This window comes from Zingiber officinale, chromosome 6B (assembly GCF_018446385.1).
Source record: "Zingiber officinale cultivar Zhangliang chromosome 6B, Zo_v1.1, whole genome shotgun sequence".
Classification (NCBI taxonomy): domain Eukaryota; kingdom Viridiplantae; phylum Streptophyta; class Magnoliopsida; order Zingiberales; family Zingiberaceae; genus Zingiber; species Zingiber officinale.
Genome location: NC_055996.1, coordinates 111,998,941 through 112,023,584, shown reverse-complemented (window position 1 = coordinate 112,023,584; position 24,644 = coordinate 111,998,941). Strand labels below are relative to the sequence as shown.

Genomic DNA, 24,644 nt, shown 5'->3' with positions numbered 1-24,644 from the left:
TAATATATTATGAAAGGAGTGAAAAAAATAAAGCTACTAGAAAACAAAAGATAATGAATCAGACTACTGGAAGGACATATTTTGCTCAAGTGCAACATAAATTGGTAATTCTTCTTATTCGTGTTATAATTCTATGTGCATTTGAATGTAGAAACTAATAACTAAATATATTTTTATGAAAAAAAAGGGGCACCCTCCACACGAGTCGAATTATTTCAGGCTTGCTTTACTCATGCCAATGGAAGTCCCTCAAGCAATGTTGTAGCAGAAAGATTGGTAAACTACTTTATACTCTTCAATTTATTAATTTAAAGTGCTTTGTTTTAATTATCATTATGTGTTAAATAAGTATCAACATGTCATATGTTTGTAAAGGTTGCAATGAATGAACTAGCAAATCAACTTCCTGAAGATTCTAATGATCCGGTGAGTCAAAATGATATATTTGCTCAAATTATCGAACCAGATAGACCTGGCGAGTACGTATGCTTGGTGATGGTGTTAGTCCATCTGATTTATGGGGAGAAGTTCCTAGTCATGGCACATGCAATCGACTAGTGATGAAACAGAAGACAAAATTAGAAAAAAAATGGATGAACAAGTTAAAAAGCATGGCCAATATATTGCAATGTTAGAAGCAAAGTTTTCTGATCAAACAAACCAAAATCCTATTTCAAATTACAATAATAGTCAACACACATCATCAAGTAGTAATCCACACACTTCTATTCCTTCTCGTCCATCTTTACATGTAAGGGTTGTTTAATTTCTTTTTTTTATTATTATATATTCCACACATCTTTAAACTTTTATTCTCTTTTGCACTTTCATGTAGATTGGATGTTCTGTCTTGATCAAAAGTTTATTTGATTCAACAAAAAATGTGGCAAAAGGAGTGCTTCATAGCATGGATCCAAATACTACAATAGGAAGACAGACACTAGGAACAAATTGGTGTAAAGTACAAGTACAAGTTGCCCTAGAACCAGAAGAGAGTTTAATTAGATCTTATGATTTTTTACAGAGGTTTAAGGATACACTTGGAGGAATGATAGCTTGGCCATATCATTTGGTATGCTTTTAACCTTTCATTGAAATATTATTAATTTATTATATTTATTGTGGTATTATAATTTTAAACTAATATGAAATGTATTTGCAGTTGATAGTAAACGAAGACTACTATTAGGTGGATTGATACTTTGCATTTTTCTCATTTGGTATGATATCCAATGAATTATTTTATTAACTTTTTATTTTCATTGTTTTATTTCACTAATACAAATATATGCATTGTATTTGTAGATGGCAGGTACATGGATTTTGCTTACAATATGATGGTTGAAGATGGTCCAACTAATTGTGTTTTTATTCACAAGACTTTGTTAGTCTAAAATTTAATAGTTTGAGTGTAGTGTGTAGTTAGTTTTGGATGTAAATGACTTATCATTAGTATTGTATTTTTTAATTTGACTCAAGTTAGTGTTAGATGAATAAAAATTTCATATTAGCACTTTTAATTGTATTTTATTCTAAATGATGGATGTATTGTAATGATGTATAAATTTTGAATTCAGGTTATAAATTCTAAATAATTATTCTTGTAGTGGCAATTTTTAATGTCTTTATAAATTATTATAAATAACAATTATTAATGTCATTATAGATTATTTAAAGTGACATTTTAAAATGATCTTATAAATTATAATTACTGACAACTTTTACTGTCCTATAAAAATTTATAGGACACTTATAAATGTCAAAATAAATGAGTTTAGGTAACATTTAAATGTGTCCTTATTATGATAATAACAAGACATATATAAATGTCATTAAAATAGGATTTTTATTGACATTTTTATACTGTTGATTTTGTATAATGACATTATAAAATGTCAGGAATGTAAGGGGGATCTAAGACGACATCACTTTATAGGGTGTTTTTCGGTAATGTCACTAAAACTTAAGTGTCATTAAAAATAAAATATAAGGGCATTTATGTGTGCCCTTAAAGACCATTATTCTTGTAGTGCCTAGACCTAGGTGTGGTAGTTTTAGCATGAAGAGCTACATGTTTTTCCTTAATGCTATCATGCTTCCTATTTTTATGGTAAATAGCATTAAAATGATATACATTAGAACTAGCATGCTTTTTACCATTATTTAAAGGGGTAGACTCAGCAAATGATACCTTGCGTTTTACCTTGGAGGCTTCCCCTTGAGTTGGGCTTCCTCCTTGAGCCTTGACCGCTTTCTTCCCCTTGGGACATTGACTCCAATAGTGTCTCTTTTGATTGCAAGAGAAGCATACAATGTGCTCCTTGCTCTTCTTTATTCCGGGAGCGGTCTCTTTGGGCTTCTCCTTGCCCTTTAGTGCCACTTGGCTCTTCTTCTTGGCCAATTTAGGGCATTTGCTTTTGTAGTGCCCATGTTCCCTACACTCAAAACATATAATATGATTTTTATTCTTAATTGAACCATTTTTATCTTCATGTGTAGGGATGACACTTACTCCTCCATTTGATGTTTCTTGATTTTTGGAGGATGCAACATATTCTTCTCTATTTGACCCGGATGTAGGAGCTTCTCCTTCTTCTTGATCCGATGTCAACAAAGGTCTCTCCCCCTCAATCCCAGAGGTGAATACTTCATCTTCCTCTTCATCCTCTTGTACATGAAACAAGGAATATGCTCCTTCCTTGCTCTTTTGGTTGCACTCCTTTGAGGATGAAGCTTCTAGGACTTCTTCTTCCGATATTGAACACCTCTCAACCTTGGAGTCCTCTTCTTCTTCTTTTTGATCTTGATTCAATGAATCACCCTCATTTGATTCTTCTTGGATTGGTACAGTGGAGGGGATCTCATGAATCGTTGCCAATTTGCTCCAAAGCTCCTTGGCATCCTTGAATTCTCCAATTTGCTCCAAAATGTGGCTAGGTAATAGATTGACCAAAAGCTTGGTCACTTTATCATTTATCTCGCTCCTTTGAATTTGTTCTTGGCTCCACTTGCTTCTCTTGAGAACTTTGCCATTTGAACTTGTTGGAGCTTCGAAGCCTTCCATGAGAGCAAACCATTGCTCTGTCTTCACCATCAAGAAATTTTCGATCCTTGATTTCCAAAGATCGAAGCTCATCATTGTGAACGGTGGAGGCACCCTTGTATCGAATCCAAGTTCATCTTGGAATTCCATTTGAAGTTAAGCTTCTTGAATGAAGTCTTCGACTTGTAGAATTTCTCCAACTTCTTCACCCTCTAGCTTTTTGCCCCTTCCGGCGATGATTCTGGTGAAGAGCAACCTTGCTCTGATACCACTTGTTGGGATCGAAATGTATCTAGAGGGAGGGATAGCTCTTTGCGATCTTGTGCTCTTCGTTGCTTTGTTTCTTCGATGATGTGCAGTGGAAAATACAAGAAACAACAACTACAATGCTAACACAAGGGATTTATTTGATATCCATCTCAAGAATAGGTGACTAATTCAAGGATCCACACACTTACGCACCCTCCACTATGAAATCACTCCTTTACGGTAACTACCGAAGGCGGAGAAGCCTTACAACACTCTCAATACAAGAAGAAAGCAAGGGAAGACAAATAGAAGAAATATCTTACAAGATATGCAATGAAAACACCCTAGCTTCTTCTTCTTGTTGTAGATCCGCCTCTTGACTTGGAAATGCCTCCAAGAACCTTCAAGATCTGGCGGTGAGAGCTCTGTGTTGGTGCAACCTTAGGTCAAGGTTGACCTGGTTGACCAGACTCGAGTTGACTTGACTCGAGTTGTGTTTTGATGTTTGACGAGTTATGTTTGACAATGTTTGACATGAACAGAAAAGTTGTATCTTGATGTTTTACAAGGATACAAGCTTGGGAGATTGTGGGTGCAACCCGTGGTCAAGGTTGACCTAGTTGACCCGAGGTGAGTTGACCTGACTCGGAAAAGTCCAAGCAGGGAGCTTGGCACGGGAAAATTCCAAGCAGGGAGCTTGGCATGGGAAAAGTCCAAGCAGGGAGTTTGGCATGGTGAAAAGTCCAAGCAGGGAGCTTGGCACGGGAAAAGTCCAAGTATGGAGACTTGACACGGAGAAGTCCAAGTATGGAAGCTTGGCACATGGGAAGTCGGAGAGGGCTCGGTAGCTCGTTCTTCGGACTGTGGTCAGAGAGGGCTCGGGAGCTCGTTCTCTGGACCGGATGGAAGTCGAAGAGGGCTCGGTAGCTCGTTCTCCGAACTGTGGTCAGAGAGGGCTCGGTAGCTCGTTCTATGGACCGGATGTGGAAAGTCCTGGTGAGTGAAGCCAGGCAGTGGGAAAGTCCTGGTGAGTAAAGCCAGGCAGTTGGAAAGTCCTGGTGAGTGAAGCCGGGCAGATTGGAAATCCTGGTGAGTGAAGCCAGGTGAAAACCCTAGTGAGTGAAGCTAGGTGAAAGTCCTGGTGAGTGAAGCCGGGCAAGGGAAAATCCAGATGGATCAAGGGTGATCGGACATCTGGTGTTGAGAAGGTCAAGTAGGTCAAGGGAGTGACCGGATACTTGACACGAAGAGAAAAGTCCAAGTGGGTCAAAGGGATTGACCGGACACTTGGTGGGGAGTCTTAGCAGGTCAAGGGAGTGACCGGATGCTAAGCATGATGTACCAAGAGGTCAAGGTTGACCCGATATTGGTTTGGACTTGGTTTGGGCAAAAACCAAGACCTGGATCGGTCTGGAGACCGATCAAAAAGCGATCAATGTGCCTCTGTGAGCTTACTGATCGGTCTGGGGACCGATCAGCAGGAAGCCTGATCGGTCCCCGGGACCGATCAGGGTACGCACAGAGAGTTGGGCAACTCTCTGTGAAAGCATTCTGATCGGTCTGGGGACCGATCAGCATAGAGCCTTATCGGTCCCCAGGACCGATCAGGGTCTTCCTGGACCGATCAGGAGATGTTCTGATCGGTCCAACCCTAGTCGTTGTCTCACAACGGCTAGTCTTCTGTCTTCTGTTCTTCGCAGGTGCAGTGCAGGTTGAGTGCAGGTTATAAAAGGAGTTCAAGGGCTTCTACAGTGGTAGCTTCTCTTCTTCTTCCTACTCCTGACTGTGATCGAGCTTTGCTGAGCTCTTAGCTTACTGAGTTTCGTGTGAGCTCCTTCTTGAAGCTTCGGGTGAGCTTTCCTCGACTGATCAGCTGCTGCTGTGAGTTTCCTGAAGTTGCTGCTTCGGATTCCAGTCGACAAGAACAGTAGGCAAGCTTTGTTTTGTACATTCATATTGTCTTCTGTTTTGTGCTGTATTTTTGTACACCTTTCTTATTGTTGCAAGAAGTTTCTGTGGCGAGGTTTCTCCACCCAGAAGGAGTGTTCTTATTAGCCGGTTTTCCGGGGACTCATCCACCGACGGATTGATAGGCTTCGTCCACCTTACGGACACGCCGATGAGTAGGAGTTTCATCTCCGAACCTCGTTACATCGACGAGTTTGAGGTTTGCTATTCTCCGTTGTCGTTTCTATTGTTTATTTCCGCTGCGCTAACCTTGATTTGTAGAAAGAAACGAACGATTTGGGGCGGCTATTCACACACCCCCCCCTCTCTAGCCGCGTCCATCGATCCTAACAAGTGGTATCAGAGCGAGGTCGCTCTTCGTTGGATTAACATCCGAGGGAGCATAAGCTAGAGATGGATCGGCTTGGGGAGGACATCACGATTCCACCCTTCTACGATCGCGACGACTTCGCGTATTGGAAGGTAAGAATGAGGTATTTTCTTATGACTAACCTTGAAAATTGGAGTTGTGTTCAATTAGGTTTCAAGCCTCCGATGGACAAGAAAGGAGAAACCCTAGAGAAGAAGAAGTGGACCAAGGAACAAGTCCACCAATCCCTAGTCAACGATGAGGTATTGAAAATTTTTGAATTTTCTTTACCTAATGATGTTTTGTGTAGGATAGGTGGATATAACGATGCCAAGGAGTTGTGGAACAACTTGACGAAGTTCCATGAGGAGAGCTCCAATTCAAGCCATGAAGAGGAGTCAAGTGAGCCAAGTAGCTCACATCATGGAAGTGTTGAATTAGAAGTTGAGGGCTACTCAACATCTAAGGATGAAGAGGAGGAGAGTTCTTCTTCAAGTTCGGAGCAAGAAGAAGAAGAAGCGTCTACCTCCGGAAGGGATGAAGAAGAGAGCTTTCATCCATCCTCAAACCTAGGTAACTCAAGCATTTTAATTTCTAGCAAATTACACATAATGTGCTTTGAGTGTAGGGAATTTGGGCACTACAAGAGTAAGTGTCCAAAGAGGATTAGAAAGTCTCCACCGGCGCCAAAGGTCAAGAAAGCCGGAGTCCCGATACGCAAAGGCAAAGAGCACGTGGTGTGCTTTTAATGCAATCAAAGGGGACACTATAGGAGTCAATGTCCGAGGGGGAGGCAATCTCACAAGGACAAGAGACCGAGCACGTCTATAGGGGGAGCTAAGGTAAACCCTAAGGTAATCTCTAAGGCTCATTTTTGCAATTCAAATAGAACACATGCTAGTAGTTTTGTTGCAATTGTTAACAATAATAAGCATGATAACCTTAGAAATCAATACATGTGCTTAGGAGCAAAACATGTTGACCTAGGTAAGGAAAATACTAGAAATGTCAACCCTAGGATTAACTCATCTAAGGTTAAGGAGAACCAAGGTAGGAATCCCAAAACAACTAGACACATGCCTAGGAATACCTCAAAGAAAAATGACAAATCAAGTCTTGAGGTATTAAGGAAGGAAAATCAAGTCTTGAGGTCAAGACTTGACATTCTAGAAAAGACCCTTAAGAATTTGGAGAAGTCAACTCTAGGGTCTAAGGGTCAAAAACCAAAGACAAAGGACAAGAGAGGTTTGGGTCACAAACCTAAGTCACAAATGGTTAAGTCCACTTATCACAATGTTCCATTCGATTATGGAACAAAATCTAGGGCTAGGAAGACCATCACCAAGGTCACAAGGGGAGTCACCCCTAGAGTTGATCTTGATGAGACCCAAATGACCAAGGCTTCAAAGCCTAGGAGGGTTGCTAGGGAAGTCATCCCTAGTGAATATTTAGTGAACCCAATGAGCTCAAATAGGTATTGGGTTCCTAGGAGCGTGATTTCATCACGCTAGATTAGTTAGGGTGTGTCAACCTTACTTGAATAGGTAGTTAACCTAATCATGGCAAAAGGTGGCACTTTAGGAATTTTCAAGGTCTAATCAAGCCTTGAAAATGAAAGTGAAAATTATTCCTAAGATAATTAGGATGTGCCAACCACATTGAGGAGTTGTCTAGAGTCAATCTAATTGGCACATAGTGATCTAAAAATCTTTGGTATAAGATGCTAGGTCTATTACACTTAGGAATATAGAATTTATGGCAAAATGATCGAAATTATCAAAAATGGCAACTAAGGCTAGAATTAGGTATTTTCTATACCTTTACATGTTATTTGCCATATATTGTTTGTCATATGACATGTCATGACATCATATTTATTTTATGATCATTTAAAATGTCATGATAATGCTTAGGTTAGTTTAAATGTCATGCTTTATTTAAGTTTCACACTTTATGCCATGACATCATAACATTGGCACATGTTTCATTTATGATATCATTATATGTCATGTCATCATCTCTTCTCTTGCATTTAGGATCAATTAAATTGATTTAAGGACTAAAACACAATTTGATATGGAGATCAAATTCTTATTTAGAAAAATGCATGAGAACTTAGATTAAGCTAACCTAAACCCATATCTCACATCAAAATTGACTTGGATGTGTTTGATACACCTTAGATGTGTGTGAGATATTAGGATTGTGAGTTAGGATCAAGGTGCATAGTTCTTGTACCTAGATGAGCCTAATTCTAATTGGGGATCATAGGGAAAGCCTTTGTACAAGTCATATACATTTAGCCCTAAGATTATGATCCTAAATTGAAGGGTTTAAAATCATTTCAAAATTGATTTAAAAAACCTTGATGAAGCTTTTCTAGTGATAGCATTCATCATTGAACAAGGTGATACAAAGATGAGTTAACTTTGAGCTATTTCAAAGACTTGTGAACTTTGTATCAAGATTGAAAAATGGAAGCTATTTTCATAGAAAACTATTTTTCCATGATAGTATATGTTATGAGGAATGTATCCTCAAATTTTCACAATTTTTGGAATTTTCTATAATTTTCTAGAGGTTTCTGAATTTCGTGGAGAGAAATCAGAACTTATCAGACCTTTATCAGGTTTGTGGACCGATCAGAAGGGTTTCTGATCGGTCCAGGGGAGCCTGGATCGGTCACTGTGACCGATCTAGAGGGAGCCTGATCGGTCTGGTGACCGATCAGGGCGTGCCAAATTGCTGAAATTCGACTGGTTGTCTGAAATTTCAGCTCGGGAGTTGGTATTTTGAAGGTTTGAAACTCTCCAAGACATTGTTGGTGCAATGGTCAAGGGGGAGTTGACCTTTAGGGGGAATTTTACCTATTAGTCAAGGGGAGTTGACTTTTAGGGGGAGTTTTTACTCCTAAAGACTTGAGTGATATGGGATTATCACTAAGTTAATTGTTGGACCTTAGTATCAAGGGGGAAATTAAGAGTTTCAATGAAAGGTATGGGACTTTCATTAGGAAGAAACTCTTGACCTTGATTCACTCTTTTTGATGTGTGTCAAAAAGGGGGAGAGTAGAAAGGAGAATGGAGAATGTCTAGAGAATGTTCAGGGAAGAACATTGGAAAACCTAAGTTAGGTTATCGGGTTAACCTAACTTGATTATGGGTTTGATTATGGGTTTTGTCAAACATCAAAAAGGGGGAGATTGTTGGTGCAACCTTAGGTCAAGGTTGACCTGGTTGACCAGACTCGAGTTGACTTGACTCGAGTTGTGTTTTGATGTTTGACGAGTTATGTTTGACAATGTTTGACGTGAACAGAAAAGTTGTATCTTGATGTTTTACAAGGATACAAGCTTGGGAGATTGTGGGTGCAACCCGTGGTCAATGTTGACCTGGTTGACCCGAGGTGAGTTGACCTGACTCGGAAAAGTCCAAGCAAGGAGCTTGGCACGGGAAAAGTCCAAGCAGGGAGCTTGGCATGGGAAAAGTCCAAGCAGGGAGTTTGGCATGGTGAAAAGTCCAAGCAGGGAGCTTGGCACGGGAAAAGTCCAAGTATGGAGACTTGGCACGGAGAAGTCCAAGTATGGAAGCTTGGCACATGGGAAGTCGGAGAGGGCTCGGTAGCTCGTTCTCCGGACTGTGGTCAGAGAGGGCTCGGGAGCTCGTTCTCTGGACCGGATGGAAGTCGGAGAGGGCTCGGTAGCTCGTTCTCTGAACTGTGGTCAAAGAGGGCTCGGTAGCTCGTTCTCTGGACCAGATGTGGAAAGTCCTGGTGAGTGAAGCCAGGCAGTGGGAAAGTCCTGGTGAGTAAAGCTAGGCAGTTGGAAAGTCCTGGTGAGTGAAGCCGGGCAGATTGGAAATCCTGGTGAGTGAAGCCAGGTGAAAACCCTAGTGAGTGAAGCTAGGTGAAAGTCCTGGTGAGTGAAGCCGGGCAAGAGAAAATCCAGATGGATCAAGGGTGATCGGACATCTGGTGTTGAGAAGATCAAGTAGGTCAAGGGAGTGACCGGATACTTGACACGAAGAGAAAAGTCCAAGTGGGTCAAAGGGATTGACCGGACACTTGGTGGGGAGTCTTAGCAGGTCAAGGGAGTGACCGGATGCTAAGCATGATGTACCAAGAGGTCAAGGTTGACCCGATATTGGTTTGGACTTGGTTTGGGCAAAAACCAAGACCTGGATCGGTCTGGAGACCGATCAAAAAGCGATCAATGTGCCTCTGTGAGCTTACTGATCGGTCTGGGGACCGATCAGCAGGAAGCCTGATCGATCCCCGGGACCGATCAGGGTACGCACAGAGAGTTTGGCAACTCTCTGTGAAAGCATTCTGATCGGTCTGGGGACCGATCAGCATAGAGCCTGATCGGTCCCCAGGACCGATCAGGGTCTTCCTGGACCGATCAGGAGATGTTCTGATCGGTCCAGCCCTAGCCGTTGGCTCACAACGGCTAGTCTTCTGTCTTCTGTTCTTCGCAGGTGCAGTGCAGGTTGAGTGCAGGTTATAAAAGGAGTTCAAGGGCTTCTACAGTGGTAGCTTCTCTTCCTCTTCCTACTCCTGACTGTGATCGAGCTTTGCTGAGCTCTTAGCTTACTGAGCTTCGTGTGAGCTCCTTCTTGAAGCTTCGGGTGAGCTTTCCTCGACTGATCAGCTGCTGCTGTGAGTTTCCTGAAGTTGCTGCTTCGGATTCCAGTCGACAAGAACAGTAGGCAAGCTTTGTTTTGTACATTCATATTGTCTTCTGTTTTGTGCTGTATTTTTGTACACCTTTCTTGCTGTTGCAAGAAGTTTCTGTGGCGAGGTTTCTCCACCCAGAAGGAGTGTTCTTATTAGCTGGTTTTCCGGGGACTCATCCACCGACGGATTGATAGGCTTCGTCCACCTTACGAACACGCCGAGGAGTAGGAGTTTCATCTCCGAACCTCGTTACATCGACGAGTTTGAGGTTTGCTATTCTCCGTTGTCGTTTCTATTGTTTATTTCCGCTGCGCTAACCTTAATTTGTAGAAAGAAACGAACGATTTGGGGCGACTATTCACACCCCCCCTCTCTAGCCGCGTCCATCGATCCTAACACTCTGTGGAGAAGCTGTGGAATCACTGTGGAGAAGAGATGGAAGAAGTGCGCAAAAAAAACGCTCACCAACGGCTTTATCTGTGCCAACGGTCGAATCTCAATCGATTGGATTGCTCCCAATAAATTGGGGAGGGTTTGGATCGATCGGCCGATCGATCCAAAGCACCTCTGTGCTCTCTGGGAATTGCCTGGATCGATCGGTCGATCGATCCAGGGCTTATCGCGTGAAATCGCAGCTCCCAATCGATCAGCCGATCGATTAGAGCCTCCCAATCGATCAGCCGATGGATTAGAGGCTCCCAATCGATCGGTCGATCGATTGAGAGACGTTATATGCGAGCGGTGATTTCCCCCAATCGATCCACTGATTGATTGGGAGGATTTCCTTCCGCGGGACTCACCCAATCGATCAACCGATCGATTGGGCATGAGCCAATCGATCGGTTGATCGATCCAACCCATGTGAGACTTGCCAAATCAAGTCCAAACGTCCCTTAAACCAACATACGGTCAACCATGACCTGTTGGTATATCATGCCTAGCATCTGGTCACCCTTGACCTGCTAGGACTCCCTCACCAAGTGTCCGGTCAATCCCTTTGACCCACTTGGACTTTTTCTCATCGTGCCAAGTGTCCGGTCCTCCCTGACCCACTTGAACTTCCACCAGATGTCTGGTCAACCTTGATCCATCTGGATTTCCTCGTGCCTGACTTCACTCACCAGGTCTTTCCATTACCCTGCTTCACTCACCGGGACTTTCCCAACTGCCTAGCTTCACTCACCAGGACTTCCAACTGCCTAGTTTCACTCACTAGGTCTTTCACCTGGCTTCACTCACCAAGATTTTCATATTGCCTAGCTTCACTCACTAGGTCTTTCACCTGACTTCACTCACCAGGATTTTCATACTGCCTAGCTTCACTCACTAGGTCTTTCACCTGGCTTCACTCACCAGGATTTTCCTTCTGCTTGGCTTCACTCACCAGGATTTTCCTTCAGCCTAGCTTCACTCACTAGGTCTTTCCATCTGCCTGGCTTCACTCACCAGGACTTTCACCTAGCTTCACTCACTAGGACTTTCCTTCAGCCTAGCTTCACTCACTAGGTCTTTCCATCTATCTGGCTTCACTCACCAGGACTTTCACCTAGCTTCACTCATTAGGATTTTCCATCTGCCTAGCTTCACTCACTAGGATTTTCCATCTGCCTGACTTCACTCATCAGGACTTTCCATCTGTCTGGCTTCACTCACCAGGACTTTCACCTAGCTTCAATCACTAGGATTTTCCATTTGCCTGGTTTCACTCACCAGGACTTTCCCAGTCAAGTATCCGGTCAACCTTGACCTACTTGACAACAATCTCCCCACATGAACAATTGTGCACATGCAATCTCCATGTATTGTCAAACATTGAAACCCAAACATCAATACTCGAGATCAAACCAATTCAAGCTCAGTCAACCAGGTCAACCTTGACCTAGGGAATATTGCACCAATCACTACAAGAATTTTTGCATTCAACAACACCCAATAGACAACGCTTTTTAATAAAAACGTTGTCGTTCTTTGTTTTACAACGCTTTTAGTGAAAAGCGTTGTCTATGGTATTTACTTTTTACTAAAGACAACGATTTTTAATGAAGTGTTGTCTTTAGTGTTGTTGTTTATGGTCAAAGACAACATTTTTTTAAAAAACGTTTTTTAAAGTGTTGTGTATGTTTCCCCTAAACTCACTTAAAATAAATTCGCAGCCCTCGCTTTGCTAAACTCTAAACCCTCAACGCGCGCGCGCCTTCTCCTCACCACTCCTCTCCACGAGTTCTCCTCTCCACTCCTCTCCACGAGTGCCTTCTCCTCTCCTTCTCCTCTCCACGAGTGCCTTCTCCTCTCCACTCCTCTCCACGAGCGCCTTCTCCTCTCCACGAGCGCCTTCTCCTCTCCTTGCCGCGTGATCTCCTCTGAACCCTAATCTCGACCCAAACTCCTCACGCAAAACTCCTCACGCCGGCCCAACTCCTCCAAGTCGAGATCCCTAATCTCGCATTTCCCCATCTCCTCAATCAAAGTCAGCTTATCCTTTCTCAAATCTCTCGAGCCCTCGACGCAGATCCAGCGGAGTGTAGACGCCGAGCGGAACAATCGCCAGGATGGTCTGTATTGCGTGCCTGTTGCCTTTGTTCTTGATCCCCGTCGTTAACGCCTTGCCTCTGCTCTTCGATCTCATCGTCGGTAAGATCTACAGGCTTTTCGGCTGGGAATACAGAAAGCCTGCAAGGGTGCCAACTGCTTGTCCATACAAGCCTGCTTCAAAAAATGTTGATGGTTTAAATGCAGGTACAGAGTCTCTTGTGGAACCTCATAAAAATTCTGCTACACAATCTGATAAAAAAGAAGAATAGAATCAGAGTCAGCAGCTGTTTCCATGCCAAATGAACAGTTTGAAGTTTGTATAAGCATGTTAAAAAATCCTACTTAATGATCTTATGGCAGTGTGTTACATGTGGTCTAATTATATAAACGAGTGCAGTTTCTGGCTTCTTCCTGTGGTGTTATGGCACATGGATGAGATGAAATGTGCATTCGATGCTATTATTATTTCTTGAAATGTCGTCTGCTCAAAAAAAAATCAAAGTCAGCTTACCCTTCCTAATCTTCTCACGGCTCCTCAACTCCTCTGAACCCTTCGATCTTAGTTCCTTCCTCGCAGAGCAGATTCGAGAGTAGGAGGAACGGAAGAAAGAAAGGTAAAATTTCTTCCATCCCTCTAGAATAAGATTTTGTTTATTTTTGATTATTTTCCGAACTAGCCATTTTGCCGGATTCATACTGCATCAATTTTCCCCCTCCCCTGATTGTATTTTCTCATGATTTAGTCATTCCTCGATGGCACGGATCGATGAGTACATAATCTGATGAAGACTGATTAAAAATATGGTTTGCATAGATGAGTACATAATCTGATGAAGTTTGTGCTAGACACTATATATTTAGAGTTGTTGAAGTCAAAGTGAGGCTCAATCTGACTAAAATACCAAAACACTTTAATTAGGATTCCTGGTTCTCAATCACGTGGGAATCAAAGAGGAAGTCCTACTCAAAAGAGGATGTCCAACTTAACTAAGGAGACTTCTTATATATCATTACATTATTTTTTTCATTGAAAATGAGGTTTTTTTCCATTTTTTATTATATGTTTAATAAGGAGGTCCTGTTTAGTAAATCTACAGGCATTTTGCATATTATTGGCAACTGATGATCCTATACAGAATTGATAAACCTCTATAGTTCTACTTGTCACACTACTTTTTATTGCTTTGTACTGCTTTTGATGTTTTGATTTAATTGAAATTTGGAAGCCAATGTTAATTCATATTTTTTTCCAGGTATCTTGTTCAGATAATCACATTCATCTGCTAAAAATGCCTACAATGGATATCTCAAAATCCATATCGGGAATCAAGGTTTGTCATACCATATGGTTTAGACATCAATGCTTTGTTGGCTTAGTTTTACTGAAAACCTTTCCTGGATAAACTTTCGTATGTTGATATATTCTAGTATATCTTCAGCCTCCTTTTTCGTTTCCTCTCAAACATGAAGGATCCTGCACACAAGTTGCATTTGAGCAGACAACTGGATTAGTTGCTGTTTCCACTGAAGATTATTGTGTACAATTCTATAGCTTGTTTGACAACCATGAGGTTTCAGAGGTGATGGCTCTATTTTTGCATTCTGATATTATCATCTAGAGCTTGACATCTCTTTTTTCCTTTTAAGAAAAAGCAAGTTCTCATGATATTTATTTTATTGCTTAGGTCCAAGTGTGCAAAAGAAATTTTCAGCCTGCAGATGACGTTATGGTACGCCATTAACTAATCAAGATATATTTGCGGTGCTGTATCTGTTATGACTATTACCTTAACTTTTGTTCTGTTGTATCCGTAGCTCTTTGAGTCAATCGTCCATGCATTAGTAGGCTGTTAGTTTAGAAGCAATTCTAATTTGTAGTTTGACATTTGGAAAGAATGCATTATTTGTACCAACTGCCAAATTTCTGTAAACAGCTTGATTGGAGTTGCATTTTTATGGATTCTTTGGGTCATTTTTTGCTAAGACATTATTGCTTCCAGGAATTAGCTCTGTAAATATCACTGTTACTGTTGGGTTCCATTAACTAGAAACAAGTATATTTGATACAACTCAGTTATGGGGTACAAAAATATCCATTTTGATTCTGATTAGCCAGCCACATAGAAGGCAGGGATATAAGCTAGAAAGTACCACAATTGGTTCCTATTTGCTGGAAACTGGAAATGCACGTGTCATAACTCCCACAGGCTCTCTTTGTGGCAGTTGTGGGGTATTCAATTACATGTTTCTATTGCTGGAGTAATCAGTCATGGATTGTCTGGGACAAGATAGAGATTTAATTTAGTTTAAAGCTCAATAATTTCTGAGATTCATGCTAAACTACCATGCTAGGATTGGTGTGTAGTTTGTGTTTCAATAGAGCGAGATCACAAATTTGCACCTATTTAAATAATGTCTTGGGGATGCATTTTGAGAGAGTCAATCTTAAAATCTGCTTGGTTGCTGTCATAATTTGTTTTAAGCATGTAATTACTTTTGCATTACAACATAGATAGCTATCATAATTCTTGTAGATGATGAATTAGATCTTTGAATTTTTGGCTAACTCTTCGTGGATGTACTTGTACTTCGATGGTTGCAGCTATATGTGGCTCTTGTAGCCATTTCTCTTGATGGCTCCTTAATGGCTACCATTGATGTGACAATTCCTGAAGAAAAATTAGGGGGTTTGGTTTGTCTAAAATACTGGACTCGTGGTTCCCTAGTGGCAGAGTACTTATTATCCACTGTCATATATGAGCCTCACAGGTAAGAAGACTACAAACAGAGCTTCATCTATTGTTCTTTATTTTTTTGTTTATTTATTCTATAAATCTTTCATAACTTTGCGAATAGGGACCATCAATCTTTTAATTTTCTATGATGTCAATTGGAGAAGTATTTAATTTGGCACACCAATGTGGTCTTTCATATCAGTGAGACAAACATATTTCCTTTTCAATTTTCTAGATACTTTAGTTTTATGTAACAGAAGTTTCATTGGTTTTTAATTTCTATATAGTTTTGGTGCTTATGATTTGGTTATTATATCCGCACATTCACGCATTTCTTTTGCAATATGAAAAGCATCCTTGAATGATCAGATCATATCTTATTCCAGCATATTGAACCTTTTGATTGTTGGAAAAGAGTGATAAGTTTGATTGTTACCATTACTCATTTTAGAGAAATTCTTCAAGTTGACAATCTTGAATTAGTTAAATGTTGATCAATTTTATATTGAAACTTCATTTCTGGTCTATATGGTTATGGGCTGACGTTGCTTATCCTTGAGTGATCCATATGGTTGTGGGCTGGCTTAGCTCTTCTTTGAGTGATTGGTTGCCAAGTTGTTCTCTGCTGCTTAATAATTCTTGGTTCTTTGTTACTGCTGCCGTTATCATTACTACCATCCCATGTTTGTCCCAACTGTTTGGAATCAGTTACATGAATCTTATCCTTCGGAGCTCCAGGACAAATTATAAGATTTTCACTACTTGACTAATGTTTTCTTTGCACTTCTTTAACCCTTTACACCTTCCACTCTAACAGATAAAATAAACCACCTTTTTATATTTTCTTTACTTTCTGATGTAGTGATGCTCAAGTTTCATCTCTTGCATTTCGCCCTGGACACAACATGGCTGTCACATCATCTTATGGTGGTGATTTTAAGGTAGTGTCTATTAGGCTCTTTTCTTTCTGTTGCCCCATTGTATATAATGATTAAATGAGTAATCTATTTTTCAGGTTTGGGTTCATGGTTCTCATGCCGACAGAAATAATGAATCAATCCAGAGAACTGGTTGGAGATGCCAATCTGTTGGTTCATACAAGTATTAAATTTTGCTGCCAATGAAATGTTTTTTCCTTTATTATATTAATATCATTGCTCATTTGATGCCTTTTAGTTTTTATGATTTATTTTAACATAAAAAATTATTTGTATCGAATGAAATTGAAATAATTTGTGGAAGCAGACAGCTTTCAAATCAAGCAGAGATATTTAAAGTAATACTTGTATTTGATGCTACTCAGAGCTGAACCAGTTGATTGGGCGTATGGAACTTGCAATTTTGTATATACATTAATTATGAAAAAAAGATACTGTTTCTTAATTTAAAGGATGCCTTGTTTTTTAATTGAATTATTGGTGAAATCTTTAAACTATTTTTTGAAATTATTTGCTTGCATATATTTCTTTTCCCATCATATAGTGTTGTTGCGCAGTGGAACTCCCATGAAATTAATTTCTTTGAATTGATGACAGGGGAAAATCATTAACAGCTGCTGCTTTTTCTGCCGATGGATCAGTCCTTGCTATTGCAGCTGAGACTATAATTACATTATGGGATCCAGATTCCAATATTCTTGTGGCTATGATTGGAGATACACTTTCGGTAATCATCATTTTGCCTATATTGTTATCTGGCAAATCGAAATAGCAGTGAATGTCCTTACATCTGTTTTTTTTTCCTTTTTCTTGTACAGCCAATTACAAAGCCTTCATTTGTTGGGGAATCAGAATATCTGGTGTCCTATACACACGGTTTAAAGCCACAACTTTCAGTTTGGAGTACTTCAAATTTGGCATTGTACTGGTCTCACGGGATTGTTACAGAAGGTGTGCATTTTTTGGCTCTTAAATGATCGTAGTATAAATCCAAGACTAAAAGAACCAGAAAATTAAAATGAAATAAAAAGAACCAGTCCATTTTTGGCACTTTAGATGTTCATGTCAACAGTTCTATACAACAACAATCTTGAGTCCTAAAGCTTCTATTTTGCAAGTGTCTCTAGCATACATGCACTAATATTAATAAATTGCAAATGTCCAAAATAGGCAGCAAGAACCAGTCCATTGTTGGACCAGTATAAACTTACCGTGGCTTTGCGAATGGTGTATGATTACAAACAAAGCTCACATTTTGTGAAATATTTATAGAATTTTTTATATTTCTTTAACTTTATACTATTTTCTCTTTGAGTAGTTAGAAGATTGTAATCTTTTGTCTTGTTGATGGTTCCCATTTTTTTACAGCCGTAAGCTGTTCCCATGATGAATCTCAATTCGCCGTCTTAGCTCTTCTCAGTTCAGCAGGTGATGCTGATGCAAAAGGAAATGGGGTAATATTTTTCTTCGATGTGGAAGATCCTGTTCCTGTGGCAACCTAAGAGGAATAAGTCATTTCCTCGATGGCACGGATGAATACCTAAAATCCATCCTCTACTCCACCATTCTTTGCCACTCCTCAAGCCGAAACAACTGCAAAGGTAGAGTCAACATCAAGTATTACATTGTGCCTGGCTACAAGAAGACCGGGGCCGCAAAATCCAATAAAGACAGGTCAAACATCAAGTAGCATTTTGTAACTTATTCCTCTTAGGTTATATGCTTGGTTAATATATATGCTTAGAACTTGTAAAGACAGGTCAAACATTAATATGCTTGGTTAATATATCCATCTACAGCACTCCCGCTTTTTCCTCTAAATATGATTTTCATTTAGCACAGAACTAATGCCAATTTTTTTATTTTGATGCAGTGTTTAAAGAGCTTGAGTAGAAGTTGGCCCTAAAGAAAACTTGTCGATTCTATATAAACACACTTACGGTACGAATTACATGTATATATAACATTGACATATTATTTAGTACGAGATTTACATGTATGAAAGTTTTCATACAAAATTTCTTGATTGCCTACAACCCCAGGTGTGTTGATGACAAGTTGAAGAAGATGGCTCTAAGAGTGATAGCTGAAAGCCTTTCAGAAGAAGAGATTGTTGGACTTAAAGAAGCAATTCCATGCGATGGACACCAACAACAGCGGTTAGTCAATGATGAGGTTTTGTAAAACTTGTGTGTTTGAAAAATTATTGTCATGAAGTTAAGGATAACTTGTATGATACAAATTTAATTTGTGGATCAATATGTATACATTTTGTTTGTATAATATAAAGTTTTATTTATTTGTTAAATAGTCTTATTATAAAAATGATTGTGGTTGTGGATATTCAATTATATGTAAATTTTGAGTATTTTTTATAATTTTTGCTATTTAATTAAGAAAAACACTATTTTTTATAAATTTAAAAAGACAACGTTTTTAAGTAATAAAAGACAACGCTTAAAAAACAATGTCTTTGAGACCAACCACAACGCTTTTAAAGCGTTGTCTTTGATATGTGCATTTTTACAACAGCATCTTTAACAACGCTTTTTAAGAACGAATAGACAACGCTTAAAAAGCGTTGTCTTTGTGACCAACCACAACGCTTTTAAAGTGTTGTCTTTGATATGTGCATTTTTACAACAGCATCTATAACAACGCTTTTTAAGAACGAAAAGACAACGCTTAAAAAGCGTTGTCTTTGTGACCAACCACAACGCTTTTAAAGCGTTGTCTTTGATATGACTTTCTACAACACCATCTACAACATCACTTTTTAAGTACATACGACAACGCCAAAAAAGCGTTGTTGTTTAGCTTTTTTCTTGTAGTGAATAGTGATGACGTCAGCAACATGATTCCCAGTCAAGTTCTCACAGACCGGAACTCCAGATCTGAGACACCTTGGTCTAAGACCTGGTAGGCAGTCGGGGAGATACCTGACCTGGATTTGACTGGTCGGACTCTCACTGCCTGGTTATATCTAGGCCTAATGCTCTCAGTAAGCTAAACGCCTGGTCAGCCAACTCCCAGTCAGCTCTTGGACGATCTCTCCATAGCTCCCGGCCCCCCACGGTTTAGGTCAGGTGGTATACCCAACTGATCATCCCGAGCTACCCTATTCATACCTGGTCGGGACAGAAGGCACTACATGACAACAAGGTCAAGGAATTGTAACCGCCTATCAGAGAATAACTGCTGCATGTCAGGGAATATTCCAACGGTCTGTGATCATCTACGAATGGAACTTTCCTTCAGCCTACAGGAGGATACCGCGTGTCCTCCATCACCCGACAAGACCTGACACCCGACATTATTTGACATCGACCAGCCTCCAGAGGTACGCACTGTCATATAAAAAGGGAAGTCCTCTTCCTTGAGCAGGGACACTCTCTCGCACATTCGCACTTGTCTTCTACTTTCTTTCTCCTTCGTATACTGTTCTTCTAGGGAAAAAGTACCTGACTTGAGCGTCGGAGAGTCTGCTCCGGAGACTTTTTCCCTAGTTTCTGGCCTCTAACGCCCGTGTGCTTGTCTGAGTATGCGCAGAGCTCAGGTACCGTCTGCTCAGTCATTATCATCCGTCAGCACCACGTGGGAGTCCATTTTTGGAAACACATACGAGAAAGGTGTCTCGGTCATCCTTCTGTCAACGCCAACAACAGCTCACCCGACTTTCATTGATCTGACTCAGATTCCGGATATGATCAATATCCAAATAAATAAACTAGATGACTGACGAAATTAAGTCTTTAACAATGATACCGAGAATAAGATATGTCTATTATGTGAAAGGATGCCTCAATAACTAAAAGGATAGGTCGATAGTATAAATAAGACAATGTTCACATCGTCATATCCACCAATTCCTATTGATCATTCATCGTCCAGCTGACTGACTGACTGAATCTATCAACATCTACAATATCCAACAAGAAAAACAAAGTTGTAGCATTTGTGTCCCATCATATATAGTTAAACACTCGACAAAATTAAGAACAAATTACCTGAAGAATAATAATTTATGTAGTTAATGCAAAAGCAAATTGAAAAGGTTACAGATTAAACAAGTTTACTCAAAACTTAATCACAAACAAAACTCAACAAAATTTCAAATGCCTAAAGAGATAGGTTTCAATTTCACCATTCTAGTAACATGAAAACTCGATAGTCACCTAAAAGGTAGAAATACTTGGATACCTGGACTTCAAAAAGCAAAAACACCTAGATCTTCTCTCCTGTAGTCCTCTTGATCTCTGTCATTGTCTCTCTCAACTCGCTTTGATCACAGATGTCCAATTTTGCACATACAAACTTTTACAAGTTAAATTTCATGTGTCATGTTTAAGTTCAAAGCTCCTAGTAGTCCTCTCTCGATATATAAAGTCCATCATCTTACAAACTCTAAATCTCATATTAATTAGAATTTGTTAAACAAAATACATAAATAAAAGTTCCATTAGCTAGTCTAGTCTATACTTGAATCTAGACCTTAATTGGGATTAGCTTTTAGATTGCTTTATTGAAAAAATCAGACACAGTTTGATTAACAATTAAGGGCCGGCCTCACGTCTATGTTTCATAAAGTCGAGTCTCATTAGCTTTCATAAACGTCAAGTTACTTTTCTCACGCTTCGCCCTACAAAGAAAGCATGCGTGCTTTCCCATCAATTCATTCTTTTAGCTAGTAAATTAATTCATTAACTATCTTTAATTAACCTTCTGTTTTCAAGAACACTTGGCTAATTCTTTGTTTTTTAAATAACTTGGGAGAGTCGTCATTTTGCTGGCTGGCCTCAACTTGTACTTGCAAGGACCATGGACGATGCATATGTAACTCCTTTGTTTCGAGGCATGGGACAGAAATAATTAAATATTATCCACAATATCTTTAGTTTCAGATATTCTCCACTTTGAATGCCATGACGCAAGGCTTATTGGAGCCTTAATCCACAAAACACCAAAAAAAATCTAAATCATTTGCACAACATTTGGATTTGGAGATAAAGATGCAATCATTGCTATTGTGACAATTGGTAAAGATGGATGCTAATGGGCCATCAAAATTTTTTAATTTGTTAGGAAATTTTTTTATTTGTTCATAACTTTCCAAGTGAATTTGTACACAAATACTAAAAATTACTTTTTATTTTAATTTAATTTGGTAATATCTTCTATATAACTTAATAATTCTTGCAGACTGCAAACTGTGATTGGCTCAACGGTGCTCGTGATCACTATTTTTTTCTCTCTCTGAGAATTCTAAAACATCAATAGCAGTAATCATTGGATCCGCCGACCGCAAGAAATTAAATGCTACAGCCGGAAGGAGGTGGAGGTGGCGGCGGTTGCTTGCCACTCCACTCGCCGCCGCCCAAATCGACCGCCGGCCACCGCCTGCCATCTCCTACGTTCGCTCCTTTCCCTTTAACTCTTCTCAATTTTGCCACCCCACGCGCAATTATACCACCCCATCTTTCTCGACGTTCTCCTTCCTCAATGTCAATTCATTTATCCACTCCCTCACACCGTTTCTGCTTCTTATATATCAGTCTTTGTTGCTTGATTCCTCTACCTTCTTATTCTGTTAGCTTCGACTTAATTAACTGAGCGTTTTTTGGAATCAGTCAAAGTTCTTGATCAGTCGAAAAATACTGCTCATCATGAATTGCCATCTGAACTGCTCCACCAGTAAGTGCATGTACTCTTCATCTACATGTTAATTGTTAAAGTCTTCTCTGGTTTTAAAATCTTCACATCCCTCCTCAAATTCCAACCCTTAGCTCATCAATCACATGAGTGTATGTAGATGAGTGGATAAGGATACTAATAGATATATATTAATCCTAATCAGAGTGGATTAATGGTTGTAAACAATCATTAACTTCCTAATGGTTAGGAGTCGGTCATTCTTATTAATTATACATATATACCGAAAAATTTGCGGCGCATGGTCACTGTAAAAGGCTGGCCATCCAAAGTGCCTTAGGATTTTTTATACAGTAGTGTAGGGGACCCCTTTGCATTGCAGCCATGCATGTAGTGCACTCAAAGAAACACAACGCATGCTTCTACCTTAAAAAATGTCAATTTTCTCGTCTACTCTTCCTCTCCCATCAATCCTCCATATTTTATGGCCGACAGGAAGAAGAAGACCCAATTATTTATAAAACAACAAACATAGGGGAAAGAAAAACATACATATTATAAATTGAACTGAACAAGTGATATATAGATATGGAGTTGGTGAACTTATGTATGTGGTGTGTGGTCCAATAGTTTCATTGTTTTCTTGATCTCTTTGTTGTGAGTCCAAAGTTTTCTCGGCCCCACTCTCTTTCTAGTTCTCAAATCATGTGTCTGTGCTTGTAAGTTTTCAGAGGTGCAAGGTCTTGCAGGTGAGTTAGTAGCAATGGAGGTGGAATCTTGTGTTCCACCGGGCTTTAGATTCCACCCCACCGAGGAAGAATTAGTCGGGTACTATCTCGCGAGAAAGGTGGCCTGCCAAAGCATCGATCTTGATGTCATTCGCGATGTCGATCTCTATCGCATTGAGCCATGGGATCTCCAAGGTTAGAACACATCTTCTCCTTAGCTTGGATTGGTATTTGTAAAATTTCAAAAGGTTGATCATGTTTTTCCTTTAGATCAACTTTACTATCTTTTTCTTGAAAAAAAAAAACTAACTTGGAATATGCAAGAATTTTTGAAGCTTTAAACAATCCCCTAAGCTTTTTTGTTTGAGTGATCATGCAATATGTCGAGTCATGCGTCACTGGTTATGTTGTAAAAATTAATCCCTTTTGTGCATGTTAATGAGGTTTACAGCATCAATTAATTAAGTTTTTGAGTACATATTTAAATTTGTCAAGTTTAACATTCCTATATATAGTACCACAAAGTGATGATTTTTCTTTGATTTATGTTATAAATTTATAGATAGGTGCAAATATGGAGATGATGAGCAAAGTGAGTGGTACTTCTTTAGTTTCAAAGATAGAAAGTACCCGAGTGGTACTCGAACCAATCGGGCCACTGCTGCCGGGTTTTGGAAGGCGACAGGGAGAGACAAGCCGGTGCTTTCGAACTCCAAAATCATAGGGATGAGGAAGACACTTGTGTTCTACAAAGGAAGAGCTCCAAACGGAAGGAAGAGCGATTGGATCATGCATGAGTACAGGCTCCAAACAAGTGAACATGGACCTCCTCAGGCAAGTCAATTCTTCCATCAACAACAGAAAAAAAAAAGTTTAAATTACTTCTTCAAAGATATGTAAACTGGACTTGATCATACATAAGACATGAACTTCCTTAATTTTTTATTTATTTGAAAAATACAGGTGGTAGTTCTTAGTGTTCACTGAGCATTTAATTAGCTTAAATTTGCATGCAGGAAGAAGGTTGGGTTGTCTGCAGAGCTTTCCAAAAGCCAAACCCTAGCACTCAAAGGCCAATATGCTTTAGCCCTTCTTACACCACCAACCTTGACACTTTCTATTCCCAGTATGACCCTGAAATTCTTCCAGTAAACACCCACATTTCTTCTGACCAAACTCCTAATGGCTATTGTGGGATTAACAATTACATCCCTCATTTGGAGAGCCCGACTAATTTATCCACCAAGCAATGCCTCAATCAAGCCAGTAATGTTGAGGGCAACACCGTTGTTAATGGCAGCAAGCAGTTGATAGATTGGAAGATTTTGGATAAGCTGCTTCTGGCTTCCTCCTCGGCTTCACCAAAGTTTATTGATAACAATGACAATAGCAATATTATAAATATTAATGAATCGGGTTCTTGCAGTGCGATGGTGGATGAGTTTGGTGAAGGAGCTCATGAGCAAGGGCAAAGCCAAGTCGAACATTTCCTGTCGATATTTGAAGGCTGATAGATAGATAATATTACTTAATTAAAATGTCGTGATGAGACAATAAGCATTGTGGCAATAAGTTTAATAGCCACTTGATTTAACAATATTTGAAGTGTTAATTAAACTTTTACTATGCTTGAGTTTAAGTTCAAACTTGTAACTTGTGAATCCATTAAGAAGTGTCTGACTAAACCAGTGATTCTATTTTCAGTTTATTCTCTTTTTTTCCTACTTCCTATATGTAGAACATCGGGCATAAGTAGTGTTCCATCTTAGTGTTTATCTA

At 39.7% G+C, this 24,644-nt stretch overlaps 2 protein-coding genes across 2 annotated transcripts; both read left to right on the top strand.

The window, feature by feature from the left end:
• Positions 1-14,065: 14,065 nt before the first annotated feature.
• Positions 14,066-17,990, top strand: LOC121990537 (WD repeat-containing protein 75-like). The gene is made up of 9 exons (XM_042544655.1): positions 14,066-14,146; positions 14,255-14,395; positions 14,501-14,545; positions 15,418-15,584; positions 16,413-16,491; positions 16,566-16,651; positions 17,086-17,215; positions 17,307-17,439; positions 17,857-17,990. Exons 1-9 carry the CDS (start codon positions 14,105-14,107, stop codon positions 17,988-17,990), a joined length of 957 nt encoding a protein of 318 aa, XP_042400589.1. The 5' UTR covers positions 14,066-14,104.
• A 3,893-nt stretch (positions 17,991-21,883) lies between these two features.
• LOC121988948 (NAC domain-containing protein 105-like) lies at positions 21,884-24,572 on the top strand. The gene is made up of 4 exons (XM_042542685.1): positions 21,884-22,179; positions 22,887-23,060; positions 23,428-23,699; positions 23,882-24,572. The coding sequence occupies exons 1-4, from the start codon at positions 22,152-22,154 to the stop codon at positions 24,374-24,376; spliced, it is 969 nt and encodes a 322-aa protein (XP_042398619.1). The 5' UTR covers positions 21,884-22,151; the 3' UTR covers positions 24,377-24,572.
• Positions 24,573-24,644: the final 72 nt, after the last annotated feature.